We start from the raw sequence: 21,789 nt of genomic DNA on the forward strand, positions 1-21,789 counted from the left end.
CCAGGCCAGGTGGAAAGGTGCGTGCTGCCAGATCCTACGTCACAGACCACGACCTTCCAGCCCAGTGTTCTCTGAGCAGCAAAAGGCCTCTGAGGCGGCCTCCAGGACCAGTGAATTTGGGGAAGTCTCCTCTGGCTTCCTAGGGGTGTTCAGGAGGCCACCTCCGGCCAGCCCTGCTTGACAACCTGCCTCCAGCCCCTTTGTCAAGACAAAACCCCGGTGGCACAGTCCTGCATTTTTATTGTGTACCCACCATGGGTTAGGCATGGTACCGGCTCGGGAAGGATCAGTGGTGAAAGACAAAGGGCCACTCCCCTGTGAGGAGGGGACTGGACAACCTGGTCAGTGGTGACCTGGTTGTGGAGACAACTGGAGTGGAGGGGGGTGGGGTAGGCAGTGAACGCTGGAGGTGGCTCCTTAAGGACTTCTGGGATCCAGGAAAGACAGTTCCAGGCAGCGTGAACACAGCGGCTCTGAGGCAGGGACAGCGAGGCAGGATGGCCAGGATGCGGCTCCAGCCCAGGCCTCTTCTGACCTGCAGATGTGGATGGCCCATGCCCGCTTGGACCCTCTGGGCAGGAGGCTGCCTGTGTGTCTGCCCCCACCCCACAAGTATACAGAGGATCTTCAGGACCCCCAAGGCAGCAGCAGCCAGGCTGTGAGTGTCAGGATCCCTAGGCTGGGCACGGACAATGGCCACCACATCCTCGCAGGTCCCCAGTCCCTTTGACACTGGCAAGCCAAGTGGCATGCGGTTGGGTCCCCATGCATCCTTCATGAGCAGTCTGTGACACTTCACTGCAAAGACTCTAGGGCTAGGCTGGACAGCCCCTGCTGTGCTCTGGCTCTCGGGCTGGGCGGCTGCTGACATTCCTCTCCCCCCCCACCCAGGTCAGAAGGTTGGCAGAGCGGCAGCGGGCCCTGCCGCGTGGGATGAAGGCTGGTTCCTTCCCTCAGTGAGGCTGCTCTGCAGGGACCACACAGCCCATTTTTGCTGCAGGTTAGTCTGTGTTCTGATGCTACCGTGGGGGACCTTCTACCTTCCCAGCCTCCCTCCCAGCCTTCCTCCCTACCGTGGGGGACCTTCTACCTTCCCAGACCTCCCCTGAGGTCTGCCACTGCCATACCTGCCTGTGCCTCTTGGCAGGCTCAGTGAGGTGTCAGGACACACAGGTGTCCTCAGGAGTTCCCCACATGGCCCTGGCCTTCCGTTTCTCCATCTATAAATGGGGCCAACACTGCATAGCACCAGCAAGAGCACAAGCTGAAGGGGCCTGTGTGCAGGTAGATGGCGCAGACAGGTAGGAGCCCTGAGGCAGGGTCAAGGGGACTTCTGCCTAATCTGCAGGTTCCCACAACAGAAAGCACAGCCACACAAGGTCGAGGCCCGGGTTTGACTTTGCAGGGGACTCAGTGTGGCTGTTCGTACCCGCCTTGCAGGAATGAGGCTGTGGGGCTTCCCCAGGGGCGGCATCTGCCCTGGGATCAGCATCCCCTTCTCCCCACGCCAGGGCTCTCCAAGAGCCTCCTGGGCAAAGGGGACTCAGGAGTATCAGGGATCGCTCTGGGCCCCTGGGGGCCAGGCCAACAGCTCAGGGTCCAGAAATCTGGTGGCTCCAGCCTGGGCTGACTTATCAAGTTAGGAAAGAAAAAACTCCAACAGCAAAGAAAAATCTTCTCCGTGGAGGAGCATTCCACAAAAGGCGCCTGACTTTCTCCACACTTGCCCCCATTAACATTCCGCAGACAGCACTAATGACTTCATAACACTAACCAGGCTGAATGGACAGCATCGACTTGGGCTGCCCCGCATTCAGTAAGCAGCAAGCGATGCTTCTCCAGGCCGCACACAGGCTGGGTCCCCAGCCCCCGGCCACGCCCACTTGCCCGTTAGCATGCGCAGAAAGCCTCCATTTGCATGGCGACAATGGTCTCAGCCCTGAATCTGGAGCTGTGGGGGCACTGGGCATTGGTTGGCACAATCGCCCTTTGTGCCGGCTCCAGCAGGCAGGCGGGAGCACGTCCCAGGGGCTCACTGAGATGTGGTCGGGTCCCAGCCAAATCCTGATGGCATCTAAGTCCCGGGGAGCCTGGTGCCCAGTGGAGCGGGTACCTGGACTTGGTCTTGCCTGGTGACTTCCACATGGGATGCCCAGGAAAGCCCCAAGGGGCAGGGAACACCACCCAACCTCCTGCCAAGGAGATGGGGATGCAGGTGAGCCATCCTGAATGAACTGGAGCTTGGCGGGCTGGGCTGGTGCCTGCGAGCACAAAGGGTTGCGAAAAGTGTGGGTTTGTCCCCTCTCTGCCATGCATAAGACGTGACAGCACCCTTACAACTGCTGGTAAGCTGGGACATTCGGGTTGGTCCCAGGCACTGGGAAGAGGTCTGAGGGGGGAGGGATGGATGCAGAAATGACCAAAGGGTAAAGGGTTGGCTGCTGAGGAGGGAATGGATCATATTACCTGGATGGGAGGGCAAGGTGTATGACCCACCTCCTCTGCCAGGCATAGAACCCTGGCCACTTGGCACAACTGAGGCAGGGCCTGGCTTCCAACAGCCCAGAGTCCGGAACGTGGGGTCCAGCCTCCAAGGGACTGGGCCACGTGGAGCCCTCCCATGGGGCATGGAAGGCAGGGAGAGTGGGGAGCAGTCCCTCCAGGGTGGGGTCAAGCCTCCTTAGAGGGACATGCCTTGGAGTCATGGAAGAAGGGGGCTGAGACTTCAAGGAGCAGAAACCGGGCCAGCAGCAACAAGGTGAGCAGGAACCAATGCAAGGCCCACGTGCGTGATGTCTGTCTGGACAACAGCAAGTGGTCAAAGGGGAGTGGGCTTCAAATGCTGTGCTCCCCCCACCACCTGGAAGATGAGGGCTCTCCCATGCTGGGAGGGCAAGGCCACTGTTTCACGTGGGGCCTAACCTAGTGCTTCTTTCTGGCACCATAATAACCAAGTATTTTCAAAACAGGTGCCCCTTTCCTCCAAGGGGGACCATGCCCTGGGACAGGGGCTTCTGCGAACATTTGCCAGGGCCTCTGCATTGGTGCTGCAGTGCAGCATCCAGCAAGTGCCATCTTTGTATCAGAACACAGTCACCACTATGTCTGCCTCAGATGAAACAGCGAGCACGGCCACAGATGGCAGCTTTGCACGAGGTACTAGGGAGCAAACAGGCTTCGCTGTGTTTTCTCCTGGGAAGACAAGGGGCACGCCCCTGTCCTGGTGGCAGCACAGCTATCTCAAATACCCCACACTGGGCTCAGAGACAGAAAAAGCCAGAATCCTTCACATTTGGTTTTAAGAGAGCTGCTAGAGAAGTTGGCAGTTTGGGATCAGTCCCCAGAAGTGGGCATTGAAGTCACATGTGAGAGAAGTTGGAGCTCCCAGGGAGAAGTGGGGTCCCTTCCACCTCTAACTCTCAAGGGCATCCGTGGCATCCGTGGCCAGTGAGCATGAGGTCTCCAGCCCCTCACACTCTGTAGAGCTGCCCAGTTCATGGTCCTGCCCTACAGGATGTTTGTCTCAAAACTGGTCCCAAGATGACGGATGCATCATGTGTGCCTCCTGATGCAGCCAGGAGGCCAGGTCTGCCCTGGAGCAGTGTGGGGAGGCCAAGCACTGATGCCCTGGCATCACCACAGGTCACCTGCTGTGTATGCGCTCAGCCAGCTGCACTTCTGGGAACAGCAGAAGTTGGCAGGAGGCGTGGGGGGGCCACAACCAGGCACTGCTGTGTTCCTGCCATGTGGCTGGAGCACACAAGCCCAGTCTCCAGGGCCTCACTCTCCACGTCTGTCAAAGAGCCACGCTTACGAGTTCACGTGGGTAAAACCCCTCACCAAGGATGGAAGACATGTAAACCCTAGACAGGTCTACCATCCAATTGTCAGGTCCCACAGAAGGTAGCTTCATCCCAGCCCCCACTGCAGGGGTGAGAGGAGGGACGCAGATCCGAGCCACACCATCATGCACAGACTCAGGGCCCCTGGGCTGCATGAGAAGGGTCTGTCCCGTCAGGCCCCCCACGTTTTACCCAGGCCCAGTGCTGCTCCTCCAGGGCCTCATCCCCAGACCCCTTACCTCTGGCCTCCCTGCCAGTGGGCCCAGAGGTCACCCTAGCCACTTTCCAACCACAGCCCATGGGCTCAGCTGGGAGGAAGCCAGGCAGCTGGCATCAGGAACGCAGCCTTCCCTCAGTACAGCCGGATGGAGCTGACCCATCCCATCACCTGCCCAGGCTTCCTCTCGCAACAGAAGGCGTGGCCAGCCCCTCCTTGGGAAGACTCTGAGGGGAAGGCAGCTGGAAGGTTTACAGAAGTTTCTAGAAGCTCCACCCTCTGTCTGTTCATACCTCGTTATCAGAGACCACAACCCAAGGGAGAAACTCATTGGCTTGCTCGGGCTCCCAAAAAAGGCAGTGACCTTCCCAGCCCTGCAGCCCACACCTGCTTGAGGGGTTCTCACCAGAACTGTCATAGCCGTCGACAGGGAAGTGGTCCAGCCTCCGCTCTTCCGGGGGGTCGCACGTGATATGGGGGACCGTGAGCATCTTCTCTCCAGGACTCACCCCATTGTCTTTGTCCAGCTTGAACTTTTTTTTCTTTACCTAAAAAAACAGACAACAGATTAGTGGTTCCTGGACATCACCTGCCAGGCCCTACGCTGGCCCCAGAGTACCTGTGCAGCCACCCTGAGCCCAGCCCCCGCCACATACACCCGGACAGGGACCTGAGGCCTGGGGCCAGCTCCAGTGTCCTCACACAGAGAAGACAGGGCAGGGCTGCTGGGGGTGACATGGGGGGCTTGGCCCAGGTGCTGCCCTGTGAGCTCATGGCCTCGCTAACAGGACAGCAGGAAGCAGACAAACGTACAAGATGGTGCCAGTGGAGGTGGTAATGGAGGCTGTGACCAGTAGGGGTGAATGCATATCGGGGGAACAGGCGGGGGGCCAGCAGGGCATGAAGAGGGCGCCTGAAGTGAAGGAGCAGGCTGTGTGGAAATCTGGGGGAACATTCCAGCACCGGTAACAGTCGGCAAGGAGGCTCCACTGGCAGCTGGAAACTGGGAAGGCCAGGTCTCTCCACAGAGGGTGTGGGCACGGGGCAGGAAGGGGAACCATGCCAGCGTCAGCCCCAACCCCTCTTATGACCCCAGCCATGTCACAAGACTTCTGCCCGGCGCCTGCCAAACTCCACTGCCCTGTGACCTCCAGACCCCCTTCGCTGCACCCCTGCATCGCCTCCCTCCCCTGCTGTTCCCCTGCCACCACCCACTGTGCGCGGCCCCCTGCCCACTGCTCACCACCCGCTGCACCCCGCATGGAAAGCCCAACCCTGAGGCCCTCTGAAGAGCCTTCTTTCCAGCCCGTCCTGCTCCCAGAGCTCTATCTCTGGAGCTCTCATGCCCTGGCCCTGGAATGACCGGTCCTACATACCCCCAAGTCGGGGGACATTGGGATGGCAGGAACCTAGTATCAGGTGTATAGCCCAGTGTCCCGAAGGATGCTGACTCCCTGACACAGGCTGCACCAGACCAAATGCATGGTGAGATCCCAGCCTTGTGCTGTGGCCCCCACGGCCTCCCCACCTGCTAGCAAGAAGGCCTTGCCCTGGTGGCAGGTGGGCTACTCACCACCACAGACTTCTTGGGTTTGGGGCTGGGTGACAGCAGAGTGTGGCTCCGGGGAGGCTTCCGGATGTAGATCTTCCAGGTGGAGGAGTCAGGGTTCTCGGCAGCATAGCACCTCCAGGCGGTCTGAGGTCGGGCAGGGGGAGAGGCTGTCACCTGCTGAGCCACCCAGTGGGGGCCCTTATGGAAGCTACAGCTCCCCCTCCCTGTTCGCCAGGCCCGGCCCCTCCCCTCTGGGTGGCAGGGTCTGGGACCTCAGAGTTACAGGCTTGACATGGTCCCAGCTCCCAGACCCTCTGCCCAGGCAGCCTGGCTTGGTCCCTTGCTGTGCCAGGCAGCTCACCACCTCATGGGCCAACTGTTACCCATAGCTAGGACGCCACAAAGGTCTTTACTGGCCCCAAGCCAGCTTTGAGCCAAAGGCGAGACTCACAAAGGTGTGTCGCATAGGAGACCAATGTGGAAATGGGCAACCAGCGGCCACACAGTGAGGAAGGGCTGAGAAAGAGGGGTCGCCTGGGACCTGCAGGTGCTGAGCAGGGGGCAGGGAGAGGGAGGGTCCCTAGGGCTGGCAGGAGGTGAGGTCTCTCCTAGAGGCCTGTGAGTGCCACCTTGCAGTTGGGGGAGCCTCTGATGGCACATGGGTGCAGCTCTGAAGCCAGCATTTCAGAGAGACCCCATGGCAGCACCATGTGGGAAGGGTGGGAGGAGGGGACGCTATCGCAGGGGACTCGGCGGGGGACAGTTGTGCAGCGTCCAGGTGGGCAGGCGGGGCTCCCAGGGCCTTGTATGAGGACATGTCCTGGTGGCCTTGTCATCACTGGCCACATGAGCCTAAGAGAGGGCCAAGTGGAGAATGTCCCCCCACACTGGTGGGCTCCTAGGTGACAGCCCCAGATAGACACAGCAGCTGGCGAGGGGCACCTGCAGCCCTCACTGCCATCCAGTACCCAGGGACAGGCAGGCAAGGGCACAAGCCCAGCCTTCCAAGGCCCGAGCATTACACACACAGGCTGAGCACTCCACGTGGTCCCCCAACCCTGGCAAACCCCACGACCCCTGCCCTGCTCCTGTGCACGCCTGCCACCTGGGGCCCCCACTCCAGTCCTACCACAGTGTGTGCAGCTTCCCAGGGAGCCCCCTTTCACAGGACCTGTGGTTCCCAGGGAGTGGGACCAGGAATCCAATGTGGTCCCCTGCCAGGCGTGGGCGGCCAGCATGCTCATGCTGAGACCAAGGCAGGTTTACGGGCCTGATTTACAGTCTCCCAGGAAGGAGAAACTGTGAAGCTATAAAACCAGCTGAGGGTGGGAGCGCACAGCCCCCCGATGGCTGAGCCAGGAGCCCAGCAGGACTGCGACTGGCCCCTGACAGCCTGGGCCTTGCCTGGGGCAGCGAGCTCAGGAGGACTGCAGGGGGGACCCCAGCCAGCAGGGGCTGCCCAGGCCCTGGGTCTTCCTGGGGGACATCAGGCCCAGTGTGCTCAGAGGAACTGACACTGTGCTCCCAGCCACTGCACTAGGCGGAGGCCCTATACCCAGCAGGCACTTGTCATTCAACCTGGCAATGCCTACCCTCTGGGCACCTCAGCAGCTGTTCCTCAGGGCAGCCCTGGCCCTGCAGTGGCCAACGAGACCCACAGGGACGCAATTCTCAAGTGGCTCCTGTGCTAAGTCATTGCTTATGTTAACAGAGCAGTCCCATTCTCTGGTGGGTCCTGGAGAGCCTAGAGTGACACAGCCAGAGCCCAGCATCCCAGAGCTTGGTACTGCCTGCCTCCCCACCCGCCTCCAGAACCTTCCTGCCCCTGTTGCTCCAGGGCTCTGCCTTTCCCAGCCCACTGGCCTTGTGAGCCCAGAGGGAGGCCCATGCCAGGCATCGCCAGTCCTCACCTCCAGGCACCAGGGCCTCCCGAGCCCTGAGGGATGCCAGGCCCTCCAGAAGGCACCAACTGCACCGCTGGGTCCTACCTCCCTTGGGGACAATCACCTGGCCACCCCACTCCCAGACTCAGTCCTCAGGTTGTTGTGCAGTGGGAGGGAGAACGGGAGCGCAAGGGAGCCTCAGAGCCAACCACATCCACTCCTGGCATGGCCACGGCCATGCCTCCTCTCCAGCCCACACGGCATGGCCCTTGATGGGAGTGGCTTTGGAGGAAGACAGGCTCCAATGCCCCATGCTCACCCTATCACCACAGAAGCCAAGGCTTCCACAAGCAGACTACGCCCCATAGGCCAGCCAGGCTGATGCAGAGGCCAGTGGTGGTTCCGACAGGTGGCCGTGAGGACTGGATGCAACAATAACAGTGACCAAAATGACAGTGACCAGGGCCTTGCAGGCACCGCACCTGAATGAGTGAGGCTGCCGCCGGGATCTGCCGGTTGAAGTGCTTCTGCCTCTGCTTCTGCTGCACCTTCAGGGCAAACCCCGAGCCAAGAATCCCCTGGGAAGGAATGGGCAAGAGGTTCCCGTCCACACAGGCCACTGCCAGCTGGGTGCAGCCTCAGGACGTGGTTGCCGGTCACCGTTGTGGGAAGGCCAGGCATGGTCAGTGCTGGAAGTCCCCCCAAGTCCCACCTCGGGCCCAGCCTGCCTGTCCTGGGCCAGCATGGGGGGCAGAACTTATACCCCAGGGCTCATCCAGCAAGGGGCCCAGTCCCATGGGGCAGGGCTGGAGCCTCTCTAACCCATTCCCAGGGAGCATTCTGGGGACCAGGTGGGCTGGTCCATCTGTATGTGCGCAGGAAGGGGTCATACCACTGGGATGGGGGTCGCAAGTGAGAAGGCAGTCCTCAGCTGAGGAGGACCACTGCTGCCGCCTCACCCAAGGACGGCTGATGGGATGCAAAGGACCCACCCAGAACGGCTGATGGGATGCAAAGGACCCACACAGAAGCTAGGGAACTCCCTGTCTACAGAGGGGATCACATGGTGCACATGCATATGTGACGCACAGGCACACACAATAGATATGCACAAACACACACAAACACACTAACACACACACACTAACACAAACACTGACCTACACTAACCCACACACTAACACACACAAACATACTAACACACACAAACACACATAAACACTAACCCACACTAACACAAACACACTAACACACTAACACACACAAATACACACTAACACATACTAACACACTAACACACAAACACAAACACATACTAACAAACACACTAACACACTAACACATGTCTACATGTCATGTGCACACATATAGCACATAGATGTATAGTATACATACCTGTGACACACAGATACATAAATACACATATGCAAACATACTGATATACATGTATAATGCATACATGTGCATACAACACAGCACATACTAAATGCAACATATGCACATACAATATGTATACACTGTATGCACGCACATATACAGTACATACACACCCATGTGATACATATACACATACCCATAGTATACAGGTAACATAAAATTATACACATAACACAAACACATATTATGCACATACACACATAACACACATACATCCACATATGGGCACTGCGAACTAGACACATCATCTTACAATCTATGGTTTCTGGAAAGGACACGGAACAAAACCCCCCCAGCCACAGCGTGGAAGTGCCCCCTCCAGGCACAAGATTCTGCCTCCATGGGGCGTGTCAGCAGCATTGCCCACCCCCCTAGGGCCGAGTGAGCAGGCCTGCCCCACACTGCGTCCATGCACAGCCACTCCAGGCTGCCTCCCACACTACCTGCAAGGACCCCAGTGGGGACTGCAAATAGGAAGTCTGCATCTAGGGCCCCAGGGAGGGCAGGTGGGGCTCTGGAGTATAGCACCTTCTAGAAGGGAAGCACCCTCTTCGTTCTGAACGTAAGTGGGTCTGCTCACAGGGAGGGGCGTGCAGCCACCCCAGGGCCCCAGCTGTCCGAGGAGCCGGGAAAAACACACCCGTGGAGCACCTACCGCTGGGAGCGCAAAGAAGGAGATGGCAAAGACAGAGAAGCAGGAGGCGATGGTCTTCCCGACCCACGTCTGGGGCACCTTGTCTCCGTAGCCGATGGTGGTGACTGTGACCTGTAGGAAGTGGGACAGTGGTCAGCCACGGATGGGACTGGAGCCTTGGGAGGGCCACCTGCCTAACCCAAACCCACCACTCTGACGAGCAGAGAGGCCGACAAGAGACCCTGACCACCAGGACGACCCCGTGTGACTCGGCGAAAGCACCAGGAACAGAGCCGCAGGATGGCACGTGTCTCCCAGGCTCTCGGCGTCACACACAAGGCATGTCCCACCAGCACATGCAAGGAGCCCAGCACCCATGAAGGACCAGGCCTGCTGGCTGGGAACGTGGGCCTGGGAGCTCACCCCCCACCTGCTGCCTCATCTGCCTGCCTGTTCCCAGGAGGCTGGGCCCCTGGGCCACCGACGTTGCTGTGTGCCGGCCCCCAGGAGACCGGGAGCTCCCACTGAGGCTGGTCGTCAACAAAGAGCGGGGCTGGGATGACGCGCTGCTTCCTGACGCCACTCCAGGGCACCAGATGTTTTATTTTCCTCTTTTCTGAGAGTACAAGATGCAGCTCAAGCCTTCTTCTTGGTGGGAGAGCCATCCGTCCAGGACGTGTGGTGGGACAATAGGAGGCTCCCCCTACCCTTGCCTCCCACTGGCATCTGAGGTTTGCTTCCTGGGGCTTCCAGTCTGAGCCTGGAAATGTCATCCTGCAGGACTTAGGAGCCTACCCTGGCTGGGCCTGGTCTGTGCAGGCTGCCTGCTGGGTTCTTCAGGAGCTGGCACTGAGCCCAACAAGGAGACCCAGAGTGGCCCTGAGGCACAGCTCACCCTGTGGACACACAGGCTCATGCCCGGGCTCACCTGGACAGCAGGCATGGTGGCCCAGACCATGGCTGTGGCTGCGGGAGGTCTTTGCAGCCCTGCTCTGGGCACCACACTCAGGATAGCCCAGCATTTACCCACTTGGGGCTTCTGGTCAAGGCCAAGTGACAGCCACCGCTTACAGGCCCAGGAATGTCCCAGCTGGGAATCACATGGAGACGCCCATCGGATTCCCAGCCCTATGGGCCCAGTGCTGATGGCAGGAAGGCCTGAGGCCTGTTTAACACACTCTGATGGAAGGCAAGAACAAACCCCGGCCCACCTGAGCCGCCACAAGACCAGGGTCCCTGGGCCACCCCGTGGTTTCCACCAGCCACTGAGGAGGAGGGAGGGTGGGGAGAAGCCCCATGGCCACCCCCGGGCAGGGGTGCACAGGCGCACACGTGGACAGAGAGGCAGGTGCACATGGCTCACGCAACTGCCTCGAACTGCCAGAGCAGGAGGCTCGGAGGCTCAGGTAGCAGAAGCGGTCGCATTGCGGGAAACCAGGCTGCACCGATGAGCACGTTAACGAACACTGACGAACGCCAGCCACCGCCGCCAGGCCACAGGGCAGGACAGGCCTCTGCTGAGTGCTGGCCGCCACCCAGGCCCCTGCCCCCCTAGTGCCCTGACCGCACGTTCGCTTATGGTCAGGATGCTTCCGCAGAGGCTGCTCGCAGGCTACCTCCCACAACTGCACACGGAGCTCTCCCTGCAGTGCCGCTGTCCTTAAGAGACACACACGTGCCTCCATGCCCCCGCCACACACACAATGTGCACAGGAAGCTGTTTACTGCCAGACCACCCGGCTCTGTGTACGTGGGCGCACACTCACAAACATTCCTCATGCAGAGATGGGATGCTCCACACATACACGTGTCTGTGCGTGTGCACACATACACACTGAAACACACAATGACCCGGTTAGCACACGCACGTGTGTCACACACATGACAAGGTCATGTAAAAAGGGAGCTGGTCCCCATGTCCGAGCCTGACACTCTCAGGGCACATTCAGGTGCAGACACCTTGAACGCGCAGCGCAGGCACACAGAGCGCAGCGGGTCCCTGTGGGGTGAAGCCAGGCCATGGGTGAGGCTGACAGTGGCTGGCAGAGAGGGGGACCCTGGGGGAGCCGGAGCCCGTCGTCTGCAGGGTGTCCTCCCCAGAGGGCCTGCACCCACATGCACAGGCTGGGCTGCCGCTACCTTCCCCAGAGGGCCCAGGTGCACTGGGGTGGGGAGTTGCAGAGGCAGACACAGGGCTGCAAAGTAGGTGGGGCATCGGAGACCCTGTGCTAGTCCTGCCCTGGGGAGTGACTCCCACCTGGCGAGCCCTCAGCCCAAAGGGCCTCAGCCCAGGGTCCCAGCACATTCACTATTTACCAAGTCTACAGCAAGTCCAAGAAAGCACACACAGGTGGCCCAGAAATGGGCCTAGAAGGGCCTGGGCAGGGCAGGGATGCTGGCCTATCCTGGCCTTAAGCTCGGAGGGCCCCTGCAGCTTGGACAAGTAAGCAAGAGGGCTCCAGAGTCTGTCTAATCCAGATTTCTTGGGGGGACACTCACCCCTTCAGTATGAACATGCTGATTCCTACTTGTTCATCCAGCAACCTCCTATTCATCCCTCAGACCTGTGCCTGGGCTCGCGCAGCCCCTGCTGATGCCCTGAGGCAATGCTCACCCCTCCACCCCTGGCTCTGCCTCCGCTCTGCAGAAGGGCCCCTCTCAGCACCATCTGCCTGGCGTGTGTAGCCCGAGACTTGAGGAGCAGCCCAGTGCAGGCCCAAGTCCCACCCTGCCTGGACATCCTCCTAGCACTGGGTCCGGAAGGACAAGGTTAGGCTGAAGAAAGCCGGGGTGGTGGGGTGTGGCAGACCAGTGCCCAAGGTGGGGGTCAGGTACAAGAAGCAGGGTTGAAGGGCTGCGTCCAGAACAGGGCTGAGTCTGTGTTCCCCAGGCAGATGTGCACTGATGATCTGCTGGGGCTGGGCTTAGGGACAGCAGCACTCACTATGGTTGGGGGACACTAACAGGCACTCCTGCTCCCACCCAAGCATAAGCAGTGGGACGTTGCTCTTGACAGACAGGCCCGGGTCAGGCGTGGGGATCCCCGTCCTCTGGGGAGCCAGACTTTCTGGAGATTTGCAAAAATGCATATTTTTCTTTCGATAATATTTGTTTTGGAAAATATAGAAATTTTTCATAACATTATTTATGAAAATGTAATGGGTCTATTATTTTAATAAATTAATATGGAATTGTTTTTATATGTCTCCACTGTATTAAATATTGATGGCACAATGCCCACAAACCAGGCTTCTCCGTCAGGGGTGCCAAGGGGCCCTGAGACCAAGAGGCCTGGGCATGGCTGCCTCCTGAGGAGTCCGGGGACAAACCCAAGATAGGCTGAGAGGCAGGAATTGGCCTGAGGGGGGCTGGGTGGCAAGCAGTTGGAGGAGGCCAGCGGGGAGCTCGTGCCTTGGGTGCCAAGTGTAAGGGGCACCGGCAAACCCAGGCATCAAGACAAATGGCATGGGCTGGCGTATTAAACGTCGTTTTAATAACAACATTAAATTATTTTAATATATGTTAAAATCATTACTTTTTAAATGAAAATACCATATTTTGATTTATTTAAAAATCTAATACAGAAACTCCATGATGAAGGTGGAATGGAGTAGGGCTGGCCTGGAAGTCAGAGTGGAGTTGGGGTCAGGTGAGCAGGTGAGGTGGCCACCTGCTCGGGTAAGGACACCCGAGACCGCCTCCCAAACCTGCCCCCAAACAGATGAGAGCCGCTGAGGGTGGGGGCGTCACCTCCTGGGGCGGAGCTGGGTGCACATGGGCACCTGCTGGCTGGCTGGCTGGGTGGTCAGGGGTGCCCTGAGTGGGAGAGAAAGGCCAGCCCCAGAAGTGCCCCTGGGTGTCTGCCCACTGTGGAGAGCACACATACAGCAGGACCCAGCTCCAGGACCCCACCTTTGCCTGGTCTGCCCGTCTGCCCAGACCCGGCCCCAGACCCTCATCCTCAAGTTAACGAGGAAACGGCCCTCCCTGCAGACCTGTTTGCTTTTCCTGCATTCAGACACAAGCAGCTCAGGAACGGGCTGTTTTATGGTCACCGTGCTGGGGATTAGTCCCTGATGGCCCACCACCTGGAACGCAGATCCACATGTCTGTCTCCTGGGCTGCAGCTCCTTGCCAGGGCGCCAGCCACACGAGGCACACAAAGTCACGCCCATGGCAGGAACTGTGGGGGCAAGCGAGGAACGCACATCCCACTGGTCAGTGCATTTCCCCCGCCCTCCTGCTGGCCTGTGCCTTCACTCTTGTGTGAAGAGACGGGAGGCATTGGGGAGCCTTCTAGTCCCCCCACATTCCACGCTGAGAAACACTGGGATTCTATTCCCTCCTTTCAGAAGTAGCCTCCTCAAGGCTGGCCTCAAGGGGAGGACAGAGGCCAGCCCAGAAACCTGAGCTCCAGCCGCATGCCAAGCCTTGGCTCCCAGAGCTCACTGGCCCAGGCTGGAAACGTGGTAGTCATTTGCCCAGAAGGAAGGGGTGATCCTGGCTGGAGATGTGGTGGTCGTCTGTCCAGAGTAAGGGGTGGTCAAGAGCGGGAGCAGGGGGTAGCCCAGAGGTGTCACACTCCAGCTGGCACTCTCAGGTCAAGATCATCTATGGAGGAGGAAACTGAGGCTGGGCAGTCACTGTGCTGAGGGCTCCCCATTAGAAAGTGGCCAGGCAGACAGCTGGACCAAGGCCTGCAGGACCCACGCTCCCCACTGTGGCCCCCCAAAGGCAGAGATGGGCTAAGAGGCTGCTTCAGCCATTGCAGGCCCAGACCTTGCCCAGCCTTGAGAGCCCAGCCTGCCCGTGAGGAGGCACCCAAGGATGGAGTCAGCAGAGCGCAGCACCCACACTCAGCCCCACAGCTCCAGGGAGGGCGGCAGGGGCTCTGGGACATCCCATGTGGCCACAGCCATTCCCAGGTCGCTGTGCTGGGGCCCCAGCCATGAGGAGGCCTCTGGCTCTTCATGGAGGCTCTGGGCCAAGGGCGCCCTCCCAGGCCTGCTCCCCTCTCCAGGGCCTGGAAGGAAGCCCATGCAGGATCTCCCAGAGCTGCACCCTCGGCCTCAGTGCCCCCAGTAGGCTGAGCGCACAGAGGTCCAGGCAGGTGTCCCCTCTCGTAGCACGATGCCTGTCTCAGTGGTTCCAGGGGATGCGGGACAATGCCCTGTGAGTGAGGGCCTCGGGCCCCACCTGGCAGCCTTGCCTTGCCTGGTAGTCCTGCGGCTGCCCTGCTGGCAAGGCCGGGCTGGCACCATGGCTCTGAGTGTGGGGGGTCAGTTCTCACCCTGTCCGTCTGGCCTCAGGCAAAGCCCCAGCCTGTTCTGTGCCTCAGTTTCCCCCTCTCAGGAAGGTGCATGATCACAACACACTTCTCACGGGCTGCCTGCTGGGTGAGGGCTTGGCATGTGGCCAGTCTGTCACTCACTCCTAGAATTTCTAAAGTGCTTTGGTGCCCCTTGCAGACTTAGAGACCCAGTCTGGAGCCTGTCTAGAGCCTTCTGGGCCTCTGCTAGCTGGTGGGCTCCCCCCATGCAGGGCTGAGAGACGTGCACTCCACTGACCTGGGTGACACTACGGAGGGCAGGGCCAATGAAGGTGGAGGAGAGGGGCCTAGGGGGGTGGCCTGGGGAAGGGGGAGCGGTGGACAGAGGGAGGCCCCTGGGTAGGGGGCAGGACTGTCTCTGGGGCAGAGAAGGGTGGGGCCAGCGGTCCTGGGGCTCTAACAGGCCAGGCACTCACATTCCGAGGGGATGCCCAGCCCCCGTGGGGCCGCCCTGGAGACTCCGGCCTGGCTCTCAGGAAGAGCCATAAAGGGGCTGACGCCGCCAGGTGGGGGTGGGGGAACAAGCCAGCAGGCTGGCAAACTCTCAGGGTAAAAGCAAAAGCAGACACACACCCCAAAATAAACCCACTTCCTTTCAGCAGGAGAAAGTAAATAAACGAACACAAATTCACTAGGGCCAGGCTTCCCCATCACATGGAGTCCTCTCCTCACGCACGAAGCCGGGAGCCCCACACACGGGCTGGTGGTGAAACTGTCAACACCCCCGAGGCACCCAGGCCCCAGGCCGCATCTTCCCCGAGGTACAGCCACGCTCAGGGCCTTGCCGGAAGGTGGCTCAGGTGACTGTGTCTTGAGGTCTCAGCTCAGACATCACCTTCTCAGGGAGGCCTCCCTGCTCCCGGGCCAAGACAGTCCTGCAGGGACACCCCGGCAGTGCTTCCCATGGCCACCTGTGAACCACAGGCCAGCCCCAGCTCAGACCATGCTTCTCGCTCCTGACTGTGACAGAGAGAGCAAGACAGGGCTGCCCGGACCCCTGCCGGTGCCTGGCACAGAGCAGGACCACAAACCACACGCCTCAACAGTGAATCCACAAACAGAGACCCAGCCTCACCAGAAGGCCCTTTCGGTCCAGGGAAAGTCTCTGAGCAGAGGGATCGGTTGCAGCCTCTGGGATTACAGTCCTCAGCAGCCCTTGCAGCGGGCCCCGCATTGGCCCTGGGAGACGGACTGCTGTCTCCCATGTGCAGATGGAGAAACTGAGGCACGCAACAGGTGCGCACTCTGCCTCTGTCCCCAGGCCCACTCAGTGGGGCAGCTGAACTCGTTCCCCTTTGCATGGAACTCCAGGAGGAGGAAGAACCCCGACCCAGGTGCTCAGTGGGTGGCCAGGTCCTGCTGCCCCTCGGCCCATGGCACCTTGGCTTCCCCAGCTCTTCCTGACACCACCCCTCCCGCTGGGCAGTGCCAACAGGGCTTGCCTGTGACTGCCTGGGAGGCCCGGCCCTCACCCACACCCCTGCACCAGCCCTCAGCCCCTTCTGCCCTTGTCCCGCCAGGGTGCAGCGTTGCCAGGGAGGCGGGAATTTCTGGAGCCTCCAGGTGAGGAGAGAGTAAACGGCAGGCAGTCAGACTCGACTTCAAAAGGCGGCTGAAATGTAGGAATGGGGTTCCAGCTTTTTTACTTTCAATTCTAAATTTAGATGCAGAGGGGCAAACAGAGCCCGGCAGCCTCCTGTTTTCAGAGACCCCCAGGCGCTGAACAGAGGAGCCCGTGTTTGCAAAAACTGCTTCTCCCTCCTCTCAAACTTTAACACAAACAAACGCATTTTGTTCCAAGGGCAAAGAAAAGTCTTAAATTCTCCCCAAACGCCTCAGCAGCCAGGGCAGGCGCCACACTCAGGGGATCCGAGAGTTCTCACATCCAAGTTGCGTATCCCCACCCCGGCGAAGGGGATAGGAGGGGACACTCAACCACTGAGCCGGCACCTTCACTGGACAGCTGTGAAAACTGGTGGCCGGCAAGGGGAGGGACCTTCCCAGGAAGTCCACCTGGGCCACCCACTGTCCTAGGCTGGACTGCATCCTCCCTAATTCATATTCACCTGGCCCCACAGAATGTGACATTTAGAAATAGGCTCTTTGAAGATTCAATCAAGATGAGCTCCTCCTGGATCACCCTAAAGCCAACGGCAAGCGTCCTCATGAGACACGGCCTGATGCAGAGGAATGAGGTGGCCACACACCGGGCACTCCTGGAGTCTCCAGCCACGGGGAGAGGAGATGAAAGTTCTCCCTGAGCCTTCGGAGGGGCCAGCCCTGTGCACACTTCGCTTCGGGCTCTGGCCTCTAGAGCTCGTGAGTTTCTGCTGCTCTGGGCCCAGCAGTTCGCGGACTTTGTTGTGGCCGCTCCAGCACCCTCTCAGGATGTGTCTGAGGGGTGAGGTGTCCACAAGAGTCCAGACAAGGCCTGGGGCAGATGCGGCATGATGATCAGAATGGCCTGGCCTCCAGGAAGCCACCTCCCACCCAGTAAGGGCCTGTGGCAGCCCCGACGGACGGACGGACATGGAGCAGGCCTGGCTGCCTGGCCGGCGAGGGCGTGCTTCACTCCCCGGTGGGGTGAAGGATGCAGGACAAAGGAGCTGAAAGAAAACAACTGCTCAGGGCGCAGTTGCAAATTGGCAAAACTGGCTTAAAAGCCCCCGTCTGGGCTGCTGCCCCTTCTTGCGTTTCTCAAGTTCTGTTTGTCCCACAAACGCCAGGAACACAGCCCATAACTCAGGCCTCAGGGGCCGCTCCCCCCAGACAGCTGCAGGGCAGCTGAATGGGAGCTGTTTGCCCCACAGCCCCAGGCGGCGGGGGGCCCAGGGCAGCCAGGGGCGCAGGGCCCGGCGGGAACAATGGCCAGGCCAGGGCGCGCGATGGCCGAGGCTTGGGCTGCAGCTGACGGTGCGGGCCGGGGCGCTGATGCCAAGCCGGGCACAAAGGGGCCGTGTTCCCGGCCAGCGGGCGGATGTTTGCACAGGTGTGGGAGTGGGAGTGCCGCTCTGCCGCGGGCTGGGGGGCTGGGGAGTAGCGTCCGCTGCCCACAGCTCCAGTGGGCGGCTGGGAAGGCAGGCAGGGCAGCAGCGAAGGCTGGGCACTGCTTATCAGCTGTGCCGGGGCCAGTACCCACTGGCTTCTGCCGCACCGCCAGCTCCTCACTGCCCACCTTGTCTCCAGCCTCCCAGGAACTCTCCTGGCTCTGGGCAGTCCATCCCCCGAGCAGGCCCTACCCATTCACACTCACTGCCGGCAGGCTCCCGCCGGGGGGCTGGGCCCTTCTGCCCAAACCTGCTCAGGCCTGCCACACTGGGGCCTTCGGGGACACAGTCCCCCAGGAAGGTGGGAAGAGGCCGAAAGTGGGGCCTGCCCCAACCCAGGAGCTGTGTCAGCATGCCCCTGCCGTCCCTGAGTGGTGCAGCACTTTGGAAGCTTCCAGAAAACCTGCTGACTCGGCCTACGTCAGGAGCCACTGCTGAGTGTCTGGCCTTACGGGGGAAGCGGAGGGGGAGAGGGAGGAGGCGCAGCAATCACAGGGACACGTGCCTGCCTGGGGAGCCGCCCGGAGGCTTCTTGCCCTGCCCAGATATGCTCTGATGGTGGTGGGGGGTCCCAAGAGCCAGGAAGACCGGTCCTTTCTGGAAGGAGGACTTGGGGCAGATGGACTGGGTCCTGGCACCACCACCATGTGTTTCCCATGGCTGCCCTGCCCACCCCCACCTCCAGCCTCTGTGCGGCCCCCAGGCCTTGGCTCCCACCCTGTGTGGGTTGCGACGGCCTCCTCCCCAGCCCCCAGCCCCTGTTGCTACCACGATCCCATCTGACCTGTTATTGGACTGAGGGAGCCGGGAGGTCAGTAGACAAGGGCAGACATGGGGGCAGGCTTGTGGAGGCAGAGTGGGGCACCCCGTCACCTCGGCACTTGGGCTTCCCAGCCCCCACCCAGGGCCGCTCCCCAAGGTGTGATGGTGCCACTCTGGGCCTTAGTGGCCTCTGGATGGCCCACCCGGCCCTGCAGCTATGGGGGGAGATGGGATGGAGTCACTCCCTCCCTGCACTCTGGCCTCCAGCCAGCTGCTCCCCTCAGGGTACCCACGTGTTCCCCCCAGAAGCAACCCCGAAGCTCCACGTGTATATAAACGCCGGCTTTCACTGGAGGATTTGAAGGCAGCCCCCAGCTCCCAGAGGGACACTGGCAAGCTAGGCCTGCCCCTAAAAATGCCTCAGCCAGCGTCCTCTGAGCCATGAGAAACTGCTGCTGGGCCCACATGCCAGTGACGCGGGACTTGGGGAGCCTGCAGCTAGGAGGGCGCACCCTGATTCCTGCAGCTGCATCCTCATCGGAACATCTCCCTCTCCCACGTGCAAGCCTGACTCCCTGAAGGAAGCCCCCACTGACATGGCCCAAGACACCCTGCCCCACCCCTCCTGCACAGTCTCTCCGAGCTTTGGGTGGCTTGGTGTTCCAGTGTGGGATCCGCCTGCTGCACACCCACTTCCCCACAGCTCCTGGGCTAATCTAGGTGGCTGAAACCCACCTTCACAGCCAGGGGCAGCCTCTGGGCCCACAGGCTGGGTCCCTGCCCACCCTAGGCCCAGCTGCACCTATGTCGCCACTGCCCAGGCCCGGCTCCAGAACTTGCAGGCCCAGCATCCACTGGAAACACAGGGGCTCTCTGATCTCTGCTGGGGTCTCTTGAGCCATCGTGGTCTTTCCCATTTGCTGTCTCATGTCTGGCTCCTTGGGGACAAGGGCACTTACAGGGCCTGTGCGGACCCTCAGAGACACGCGAGGTATGCATCTGAAGCCGCTCTCCTGGGGCCCTGCCAGAGTGAGGGCCAGGGTGGAGGCAGGGAATGGGCAGCCTAGGACGATGGCGGGAGGCAGAGCCATGGGGGAGCCAAAACCACTAAGCCCCCAACACACGCTCCAGTGACCCCTCCGACTTCCCCCTCAAATCTCGAGTTCAAAGATGAGACGTTCAGAACTTCAAGATGGTGATGCCAAAGGACTTGACACTGAGCGTGGGGACCCGTGCCAGCGGCTCCAAGTGCAAGTTTGTGGACAGAGGCCTGTGAGCGTGCAGGTGAGAAGCCTCTGCCAAGGCCTGAAGTCTCGAGACACCAGTGCCCTGATGTCCTGCCCACTCCTCAGCCCGAGCTGCCCCTGTCCCCATGCCTGGAAGTTTCCAACTTACCACCCCCCACCACAGCGCATCTGCATAGCTGCCGAACTCCACGCGGCCTGACTCGTTCACCGCGTCCTTCTCAGCCAGGTACACAAAGTATGAGGAGAAGATGAGGCCCAGGAAGCCGATGTACAGGGTGGTTATCAGCTCCTAGGCCAGAAAACAGACGGTGTCGGGCTCCAGGAACCGCAGGCTGGGAGCCTCCTGTGCAGACGCCTAAGGCAGCGAGTCCCAGCGATCACTGGGCATCCTACGCCACTCCAGCACGGTTCACACGCACAGGGTCGGCTTCAATAAAACCCACTCCTCACAACTCCGGTAAGTGGTGGGTGGGGGTTACCCCTAGAATGAGGCTCAGCCCTGGGGTCGCCCTAGGCCCACCGTCTGGGCCGGCGCAGGCTCCACTGATTGCCCAGCTGTCTTTCCCGCCACGTGACAGAACCAAGAATGGACCAGGACCCAGGAGATCCTCAGAGAGAGGAAGGGTCCCCTCACCCCACAGAGCCAGGGGCCAGTGCAGCCTGAGCCCGTCTGGGTGCAGCCCTCGGGAAGGGGTCTGGTGGCCCCGCCTTGACCGGGTTCTTGATTTGCCTGGGTTTTTCATTTCTGACTTTCTGTCTTCATTTGCCTCCAGCTCAGAGGAAGGTGAGCACATCATCAGCCTGGCAGGCCAGGGTCACCGGCACCAGGCTGAGGTGGAGCATCCAGACTGCGCCCAGGCTTGGGCTTGCTCTGAGATCCTGGGCCCCGTTCAGGTACCCTTGCGCCCGGGCACCCACCTGCCCCCAGGGCCTCAGCGCATCTCAAGCTGTCCTAGTGTGGGCTGCTCTGCTCCGTCCGTCCTGCCCCCAACCTGGGCCCCACACCCCTAACCCGGGCCACCCACCTGGCGGTGGATGAAGACCACAGAGCCCAGGAGCCTCCAGGTGCCTCCCTGGCGGTCGACGTGTAGCATCCTCAGGATCTGCAGGAAGCGGATGCCCCTGGGAAGGAGATGGTGTGGGGCTGAGGGAGCCAGGCTGGGCTCAGATGTTCACTCCGGGCCTAGGGCTGGCCGATGGCATGGATGTCCCTGACCCTGTCCCTGCCGGGCGTCCACTCTGGATGGGGAGGCTGGGTATACGTCCGTCCCGACAGGGGCCTTGGAATTTCCTTCCCAGGCACAGCCCCCCTGAGCCTGCTCTGAATCTGCTCACACAGGGCTGAGCTGGGGGTCGGCCAGGCACCTCCAGATTCCCTCAGTCCCCAGACTGCCTTCTGGGGGAGCCCCTCGGGTCAGCCCAGTTTGCAGATGGGCAGGCTGTGTGCCCAGATGGTCAGGTTACCACCCAAGTCCTGGAAGCTCAGAGGCGCTGGCACTGGGCCAGAGCCTAGGGCTGCCTGAGGCATCTTGGGTCTGAGCCGTGCCCTCCACACTTGCCTGCACCCACCCTGTTCCACCCATCCCAGCACATGGCTCAGTGCCCCCAGGGGCAGTGGGCACCAGGGCACCTTGCATCAGAGCAAGGTGGATGGGGCGTGAGACCACCCACGGCTCAGGAGGGGTGCTTGGGGCAGGGCGGCATGGCAGGGAGAGCTTGTGGCATAGACGCACCTGATGGCTGACGTGGCAAACACCTGCCCCTTGGAGCCCACGCAGAGGACCACCATGGAGGCCACGACCACGATGAGGTCTGTGGAGTGCAGGAGAGGGGGAGCTT

At 60.6% G+C, this 21,789-nt stretch overlaps 2 protein-coding genes across 5 annotated transcripts in view; one reads left to right on the plus strand and one right to left on the minus strand.

The window, feature by feature from the left end:
- The window catches only part of LOC129479150 (collagen alpha-2(IV) chain-like), a 122,155-nt gene extending 109,394 nt beyond the window's left edge, over nucleotides 1-12,761 (plus strand). The window contains exons 2-3 of the transcript XR_010119964.1: nucleotides 892-1,000; nucleotides 9,514-12,761. The gene's annotated coding sequence lies outside the window, so the exon portion shown is untranslated. The remainder of the gene's footprint in view (nucleotides 1-891; nucleotides 1,001-9,513) is intronic.
- KCNQ1 (potassium voltage-gated channel subfamily Q member 1) overlaps nucleotides 1-21,789 on the minus strand; it is a 404,394-nt gene that overhangs the window by 257,273 nt on the left and 125,332 nt on the right. Inside the window, exons 4-10 of one of the 4 annotated variants that reach the window (XM_055271764.2) lie at nucleotides 21,684-21,762; nucleotides 20,976-21,072; nucleotides 20,099-20,239; nucleotides 9,587-9,697; nucleotides 7,977-8,072; nucleotides 5,633-5,755; nucleotides 4,466-4,607 (exon numbers count right to left, since the gene is read on the minus strand). In XM_055271764.2, coding sequence (XP_055127739.2) covers nucleotides 4,466-4,607; nucleotides 5,633-5,755; nucleotides 7,977-8,072; nucleotides 9,587-9,697; nucleotides 20,099-20,239; nucleotides 20,976-21,072; nucleotides 21,684-21,762 — 789 coding nt within the window. The remainder of the gene's footprint in view (nucleotides 1-4,465; nucleotides 4,608-5,632; nucleotides 5,756-7,976; nucleotides 8,073-9,586; nucleotides 9,698-20,098; nucleotides 20,240-20,975; nucleotides 21,073-21,683; nucleotides 21,763-21,789) is intronic. The other 3 variants (XM_055271769.2, XM_055271779.2, XM_063635939.1) reach the window with 3 other exon arrangements.

The sequence above is a fragment of the Symphalangus syndactylus genome, chromosome 1 (genome assembly GCF_028878055.3).
Source record: "Symphalangus syndactylus isolate Jambi chromosome 1, NHGRI_mSymSyn1-v2.1_pri, whole genome shotgun sequence".
Taxonomy (NCBI): Eukaryota; Metazoa; Chordata; class Mammalia; order Primates; family Hylobatidae; genus Symphalangus; species Symphalangus syndactylus.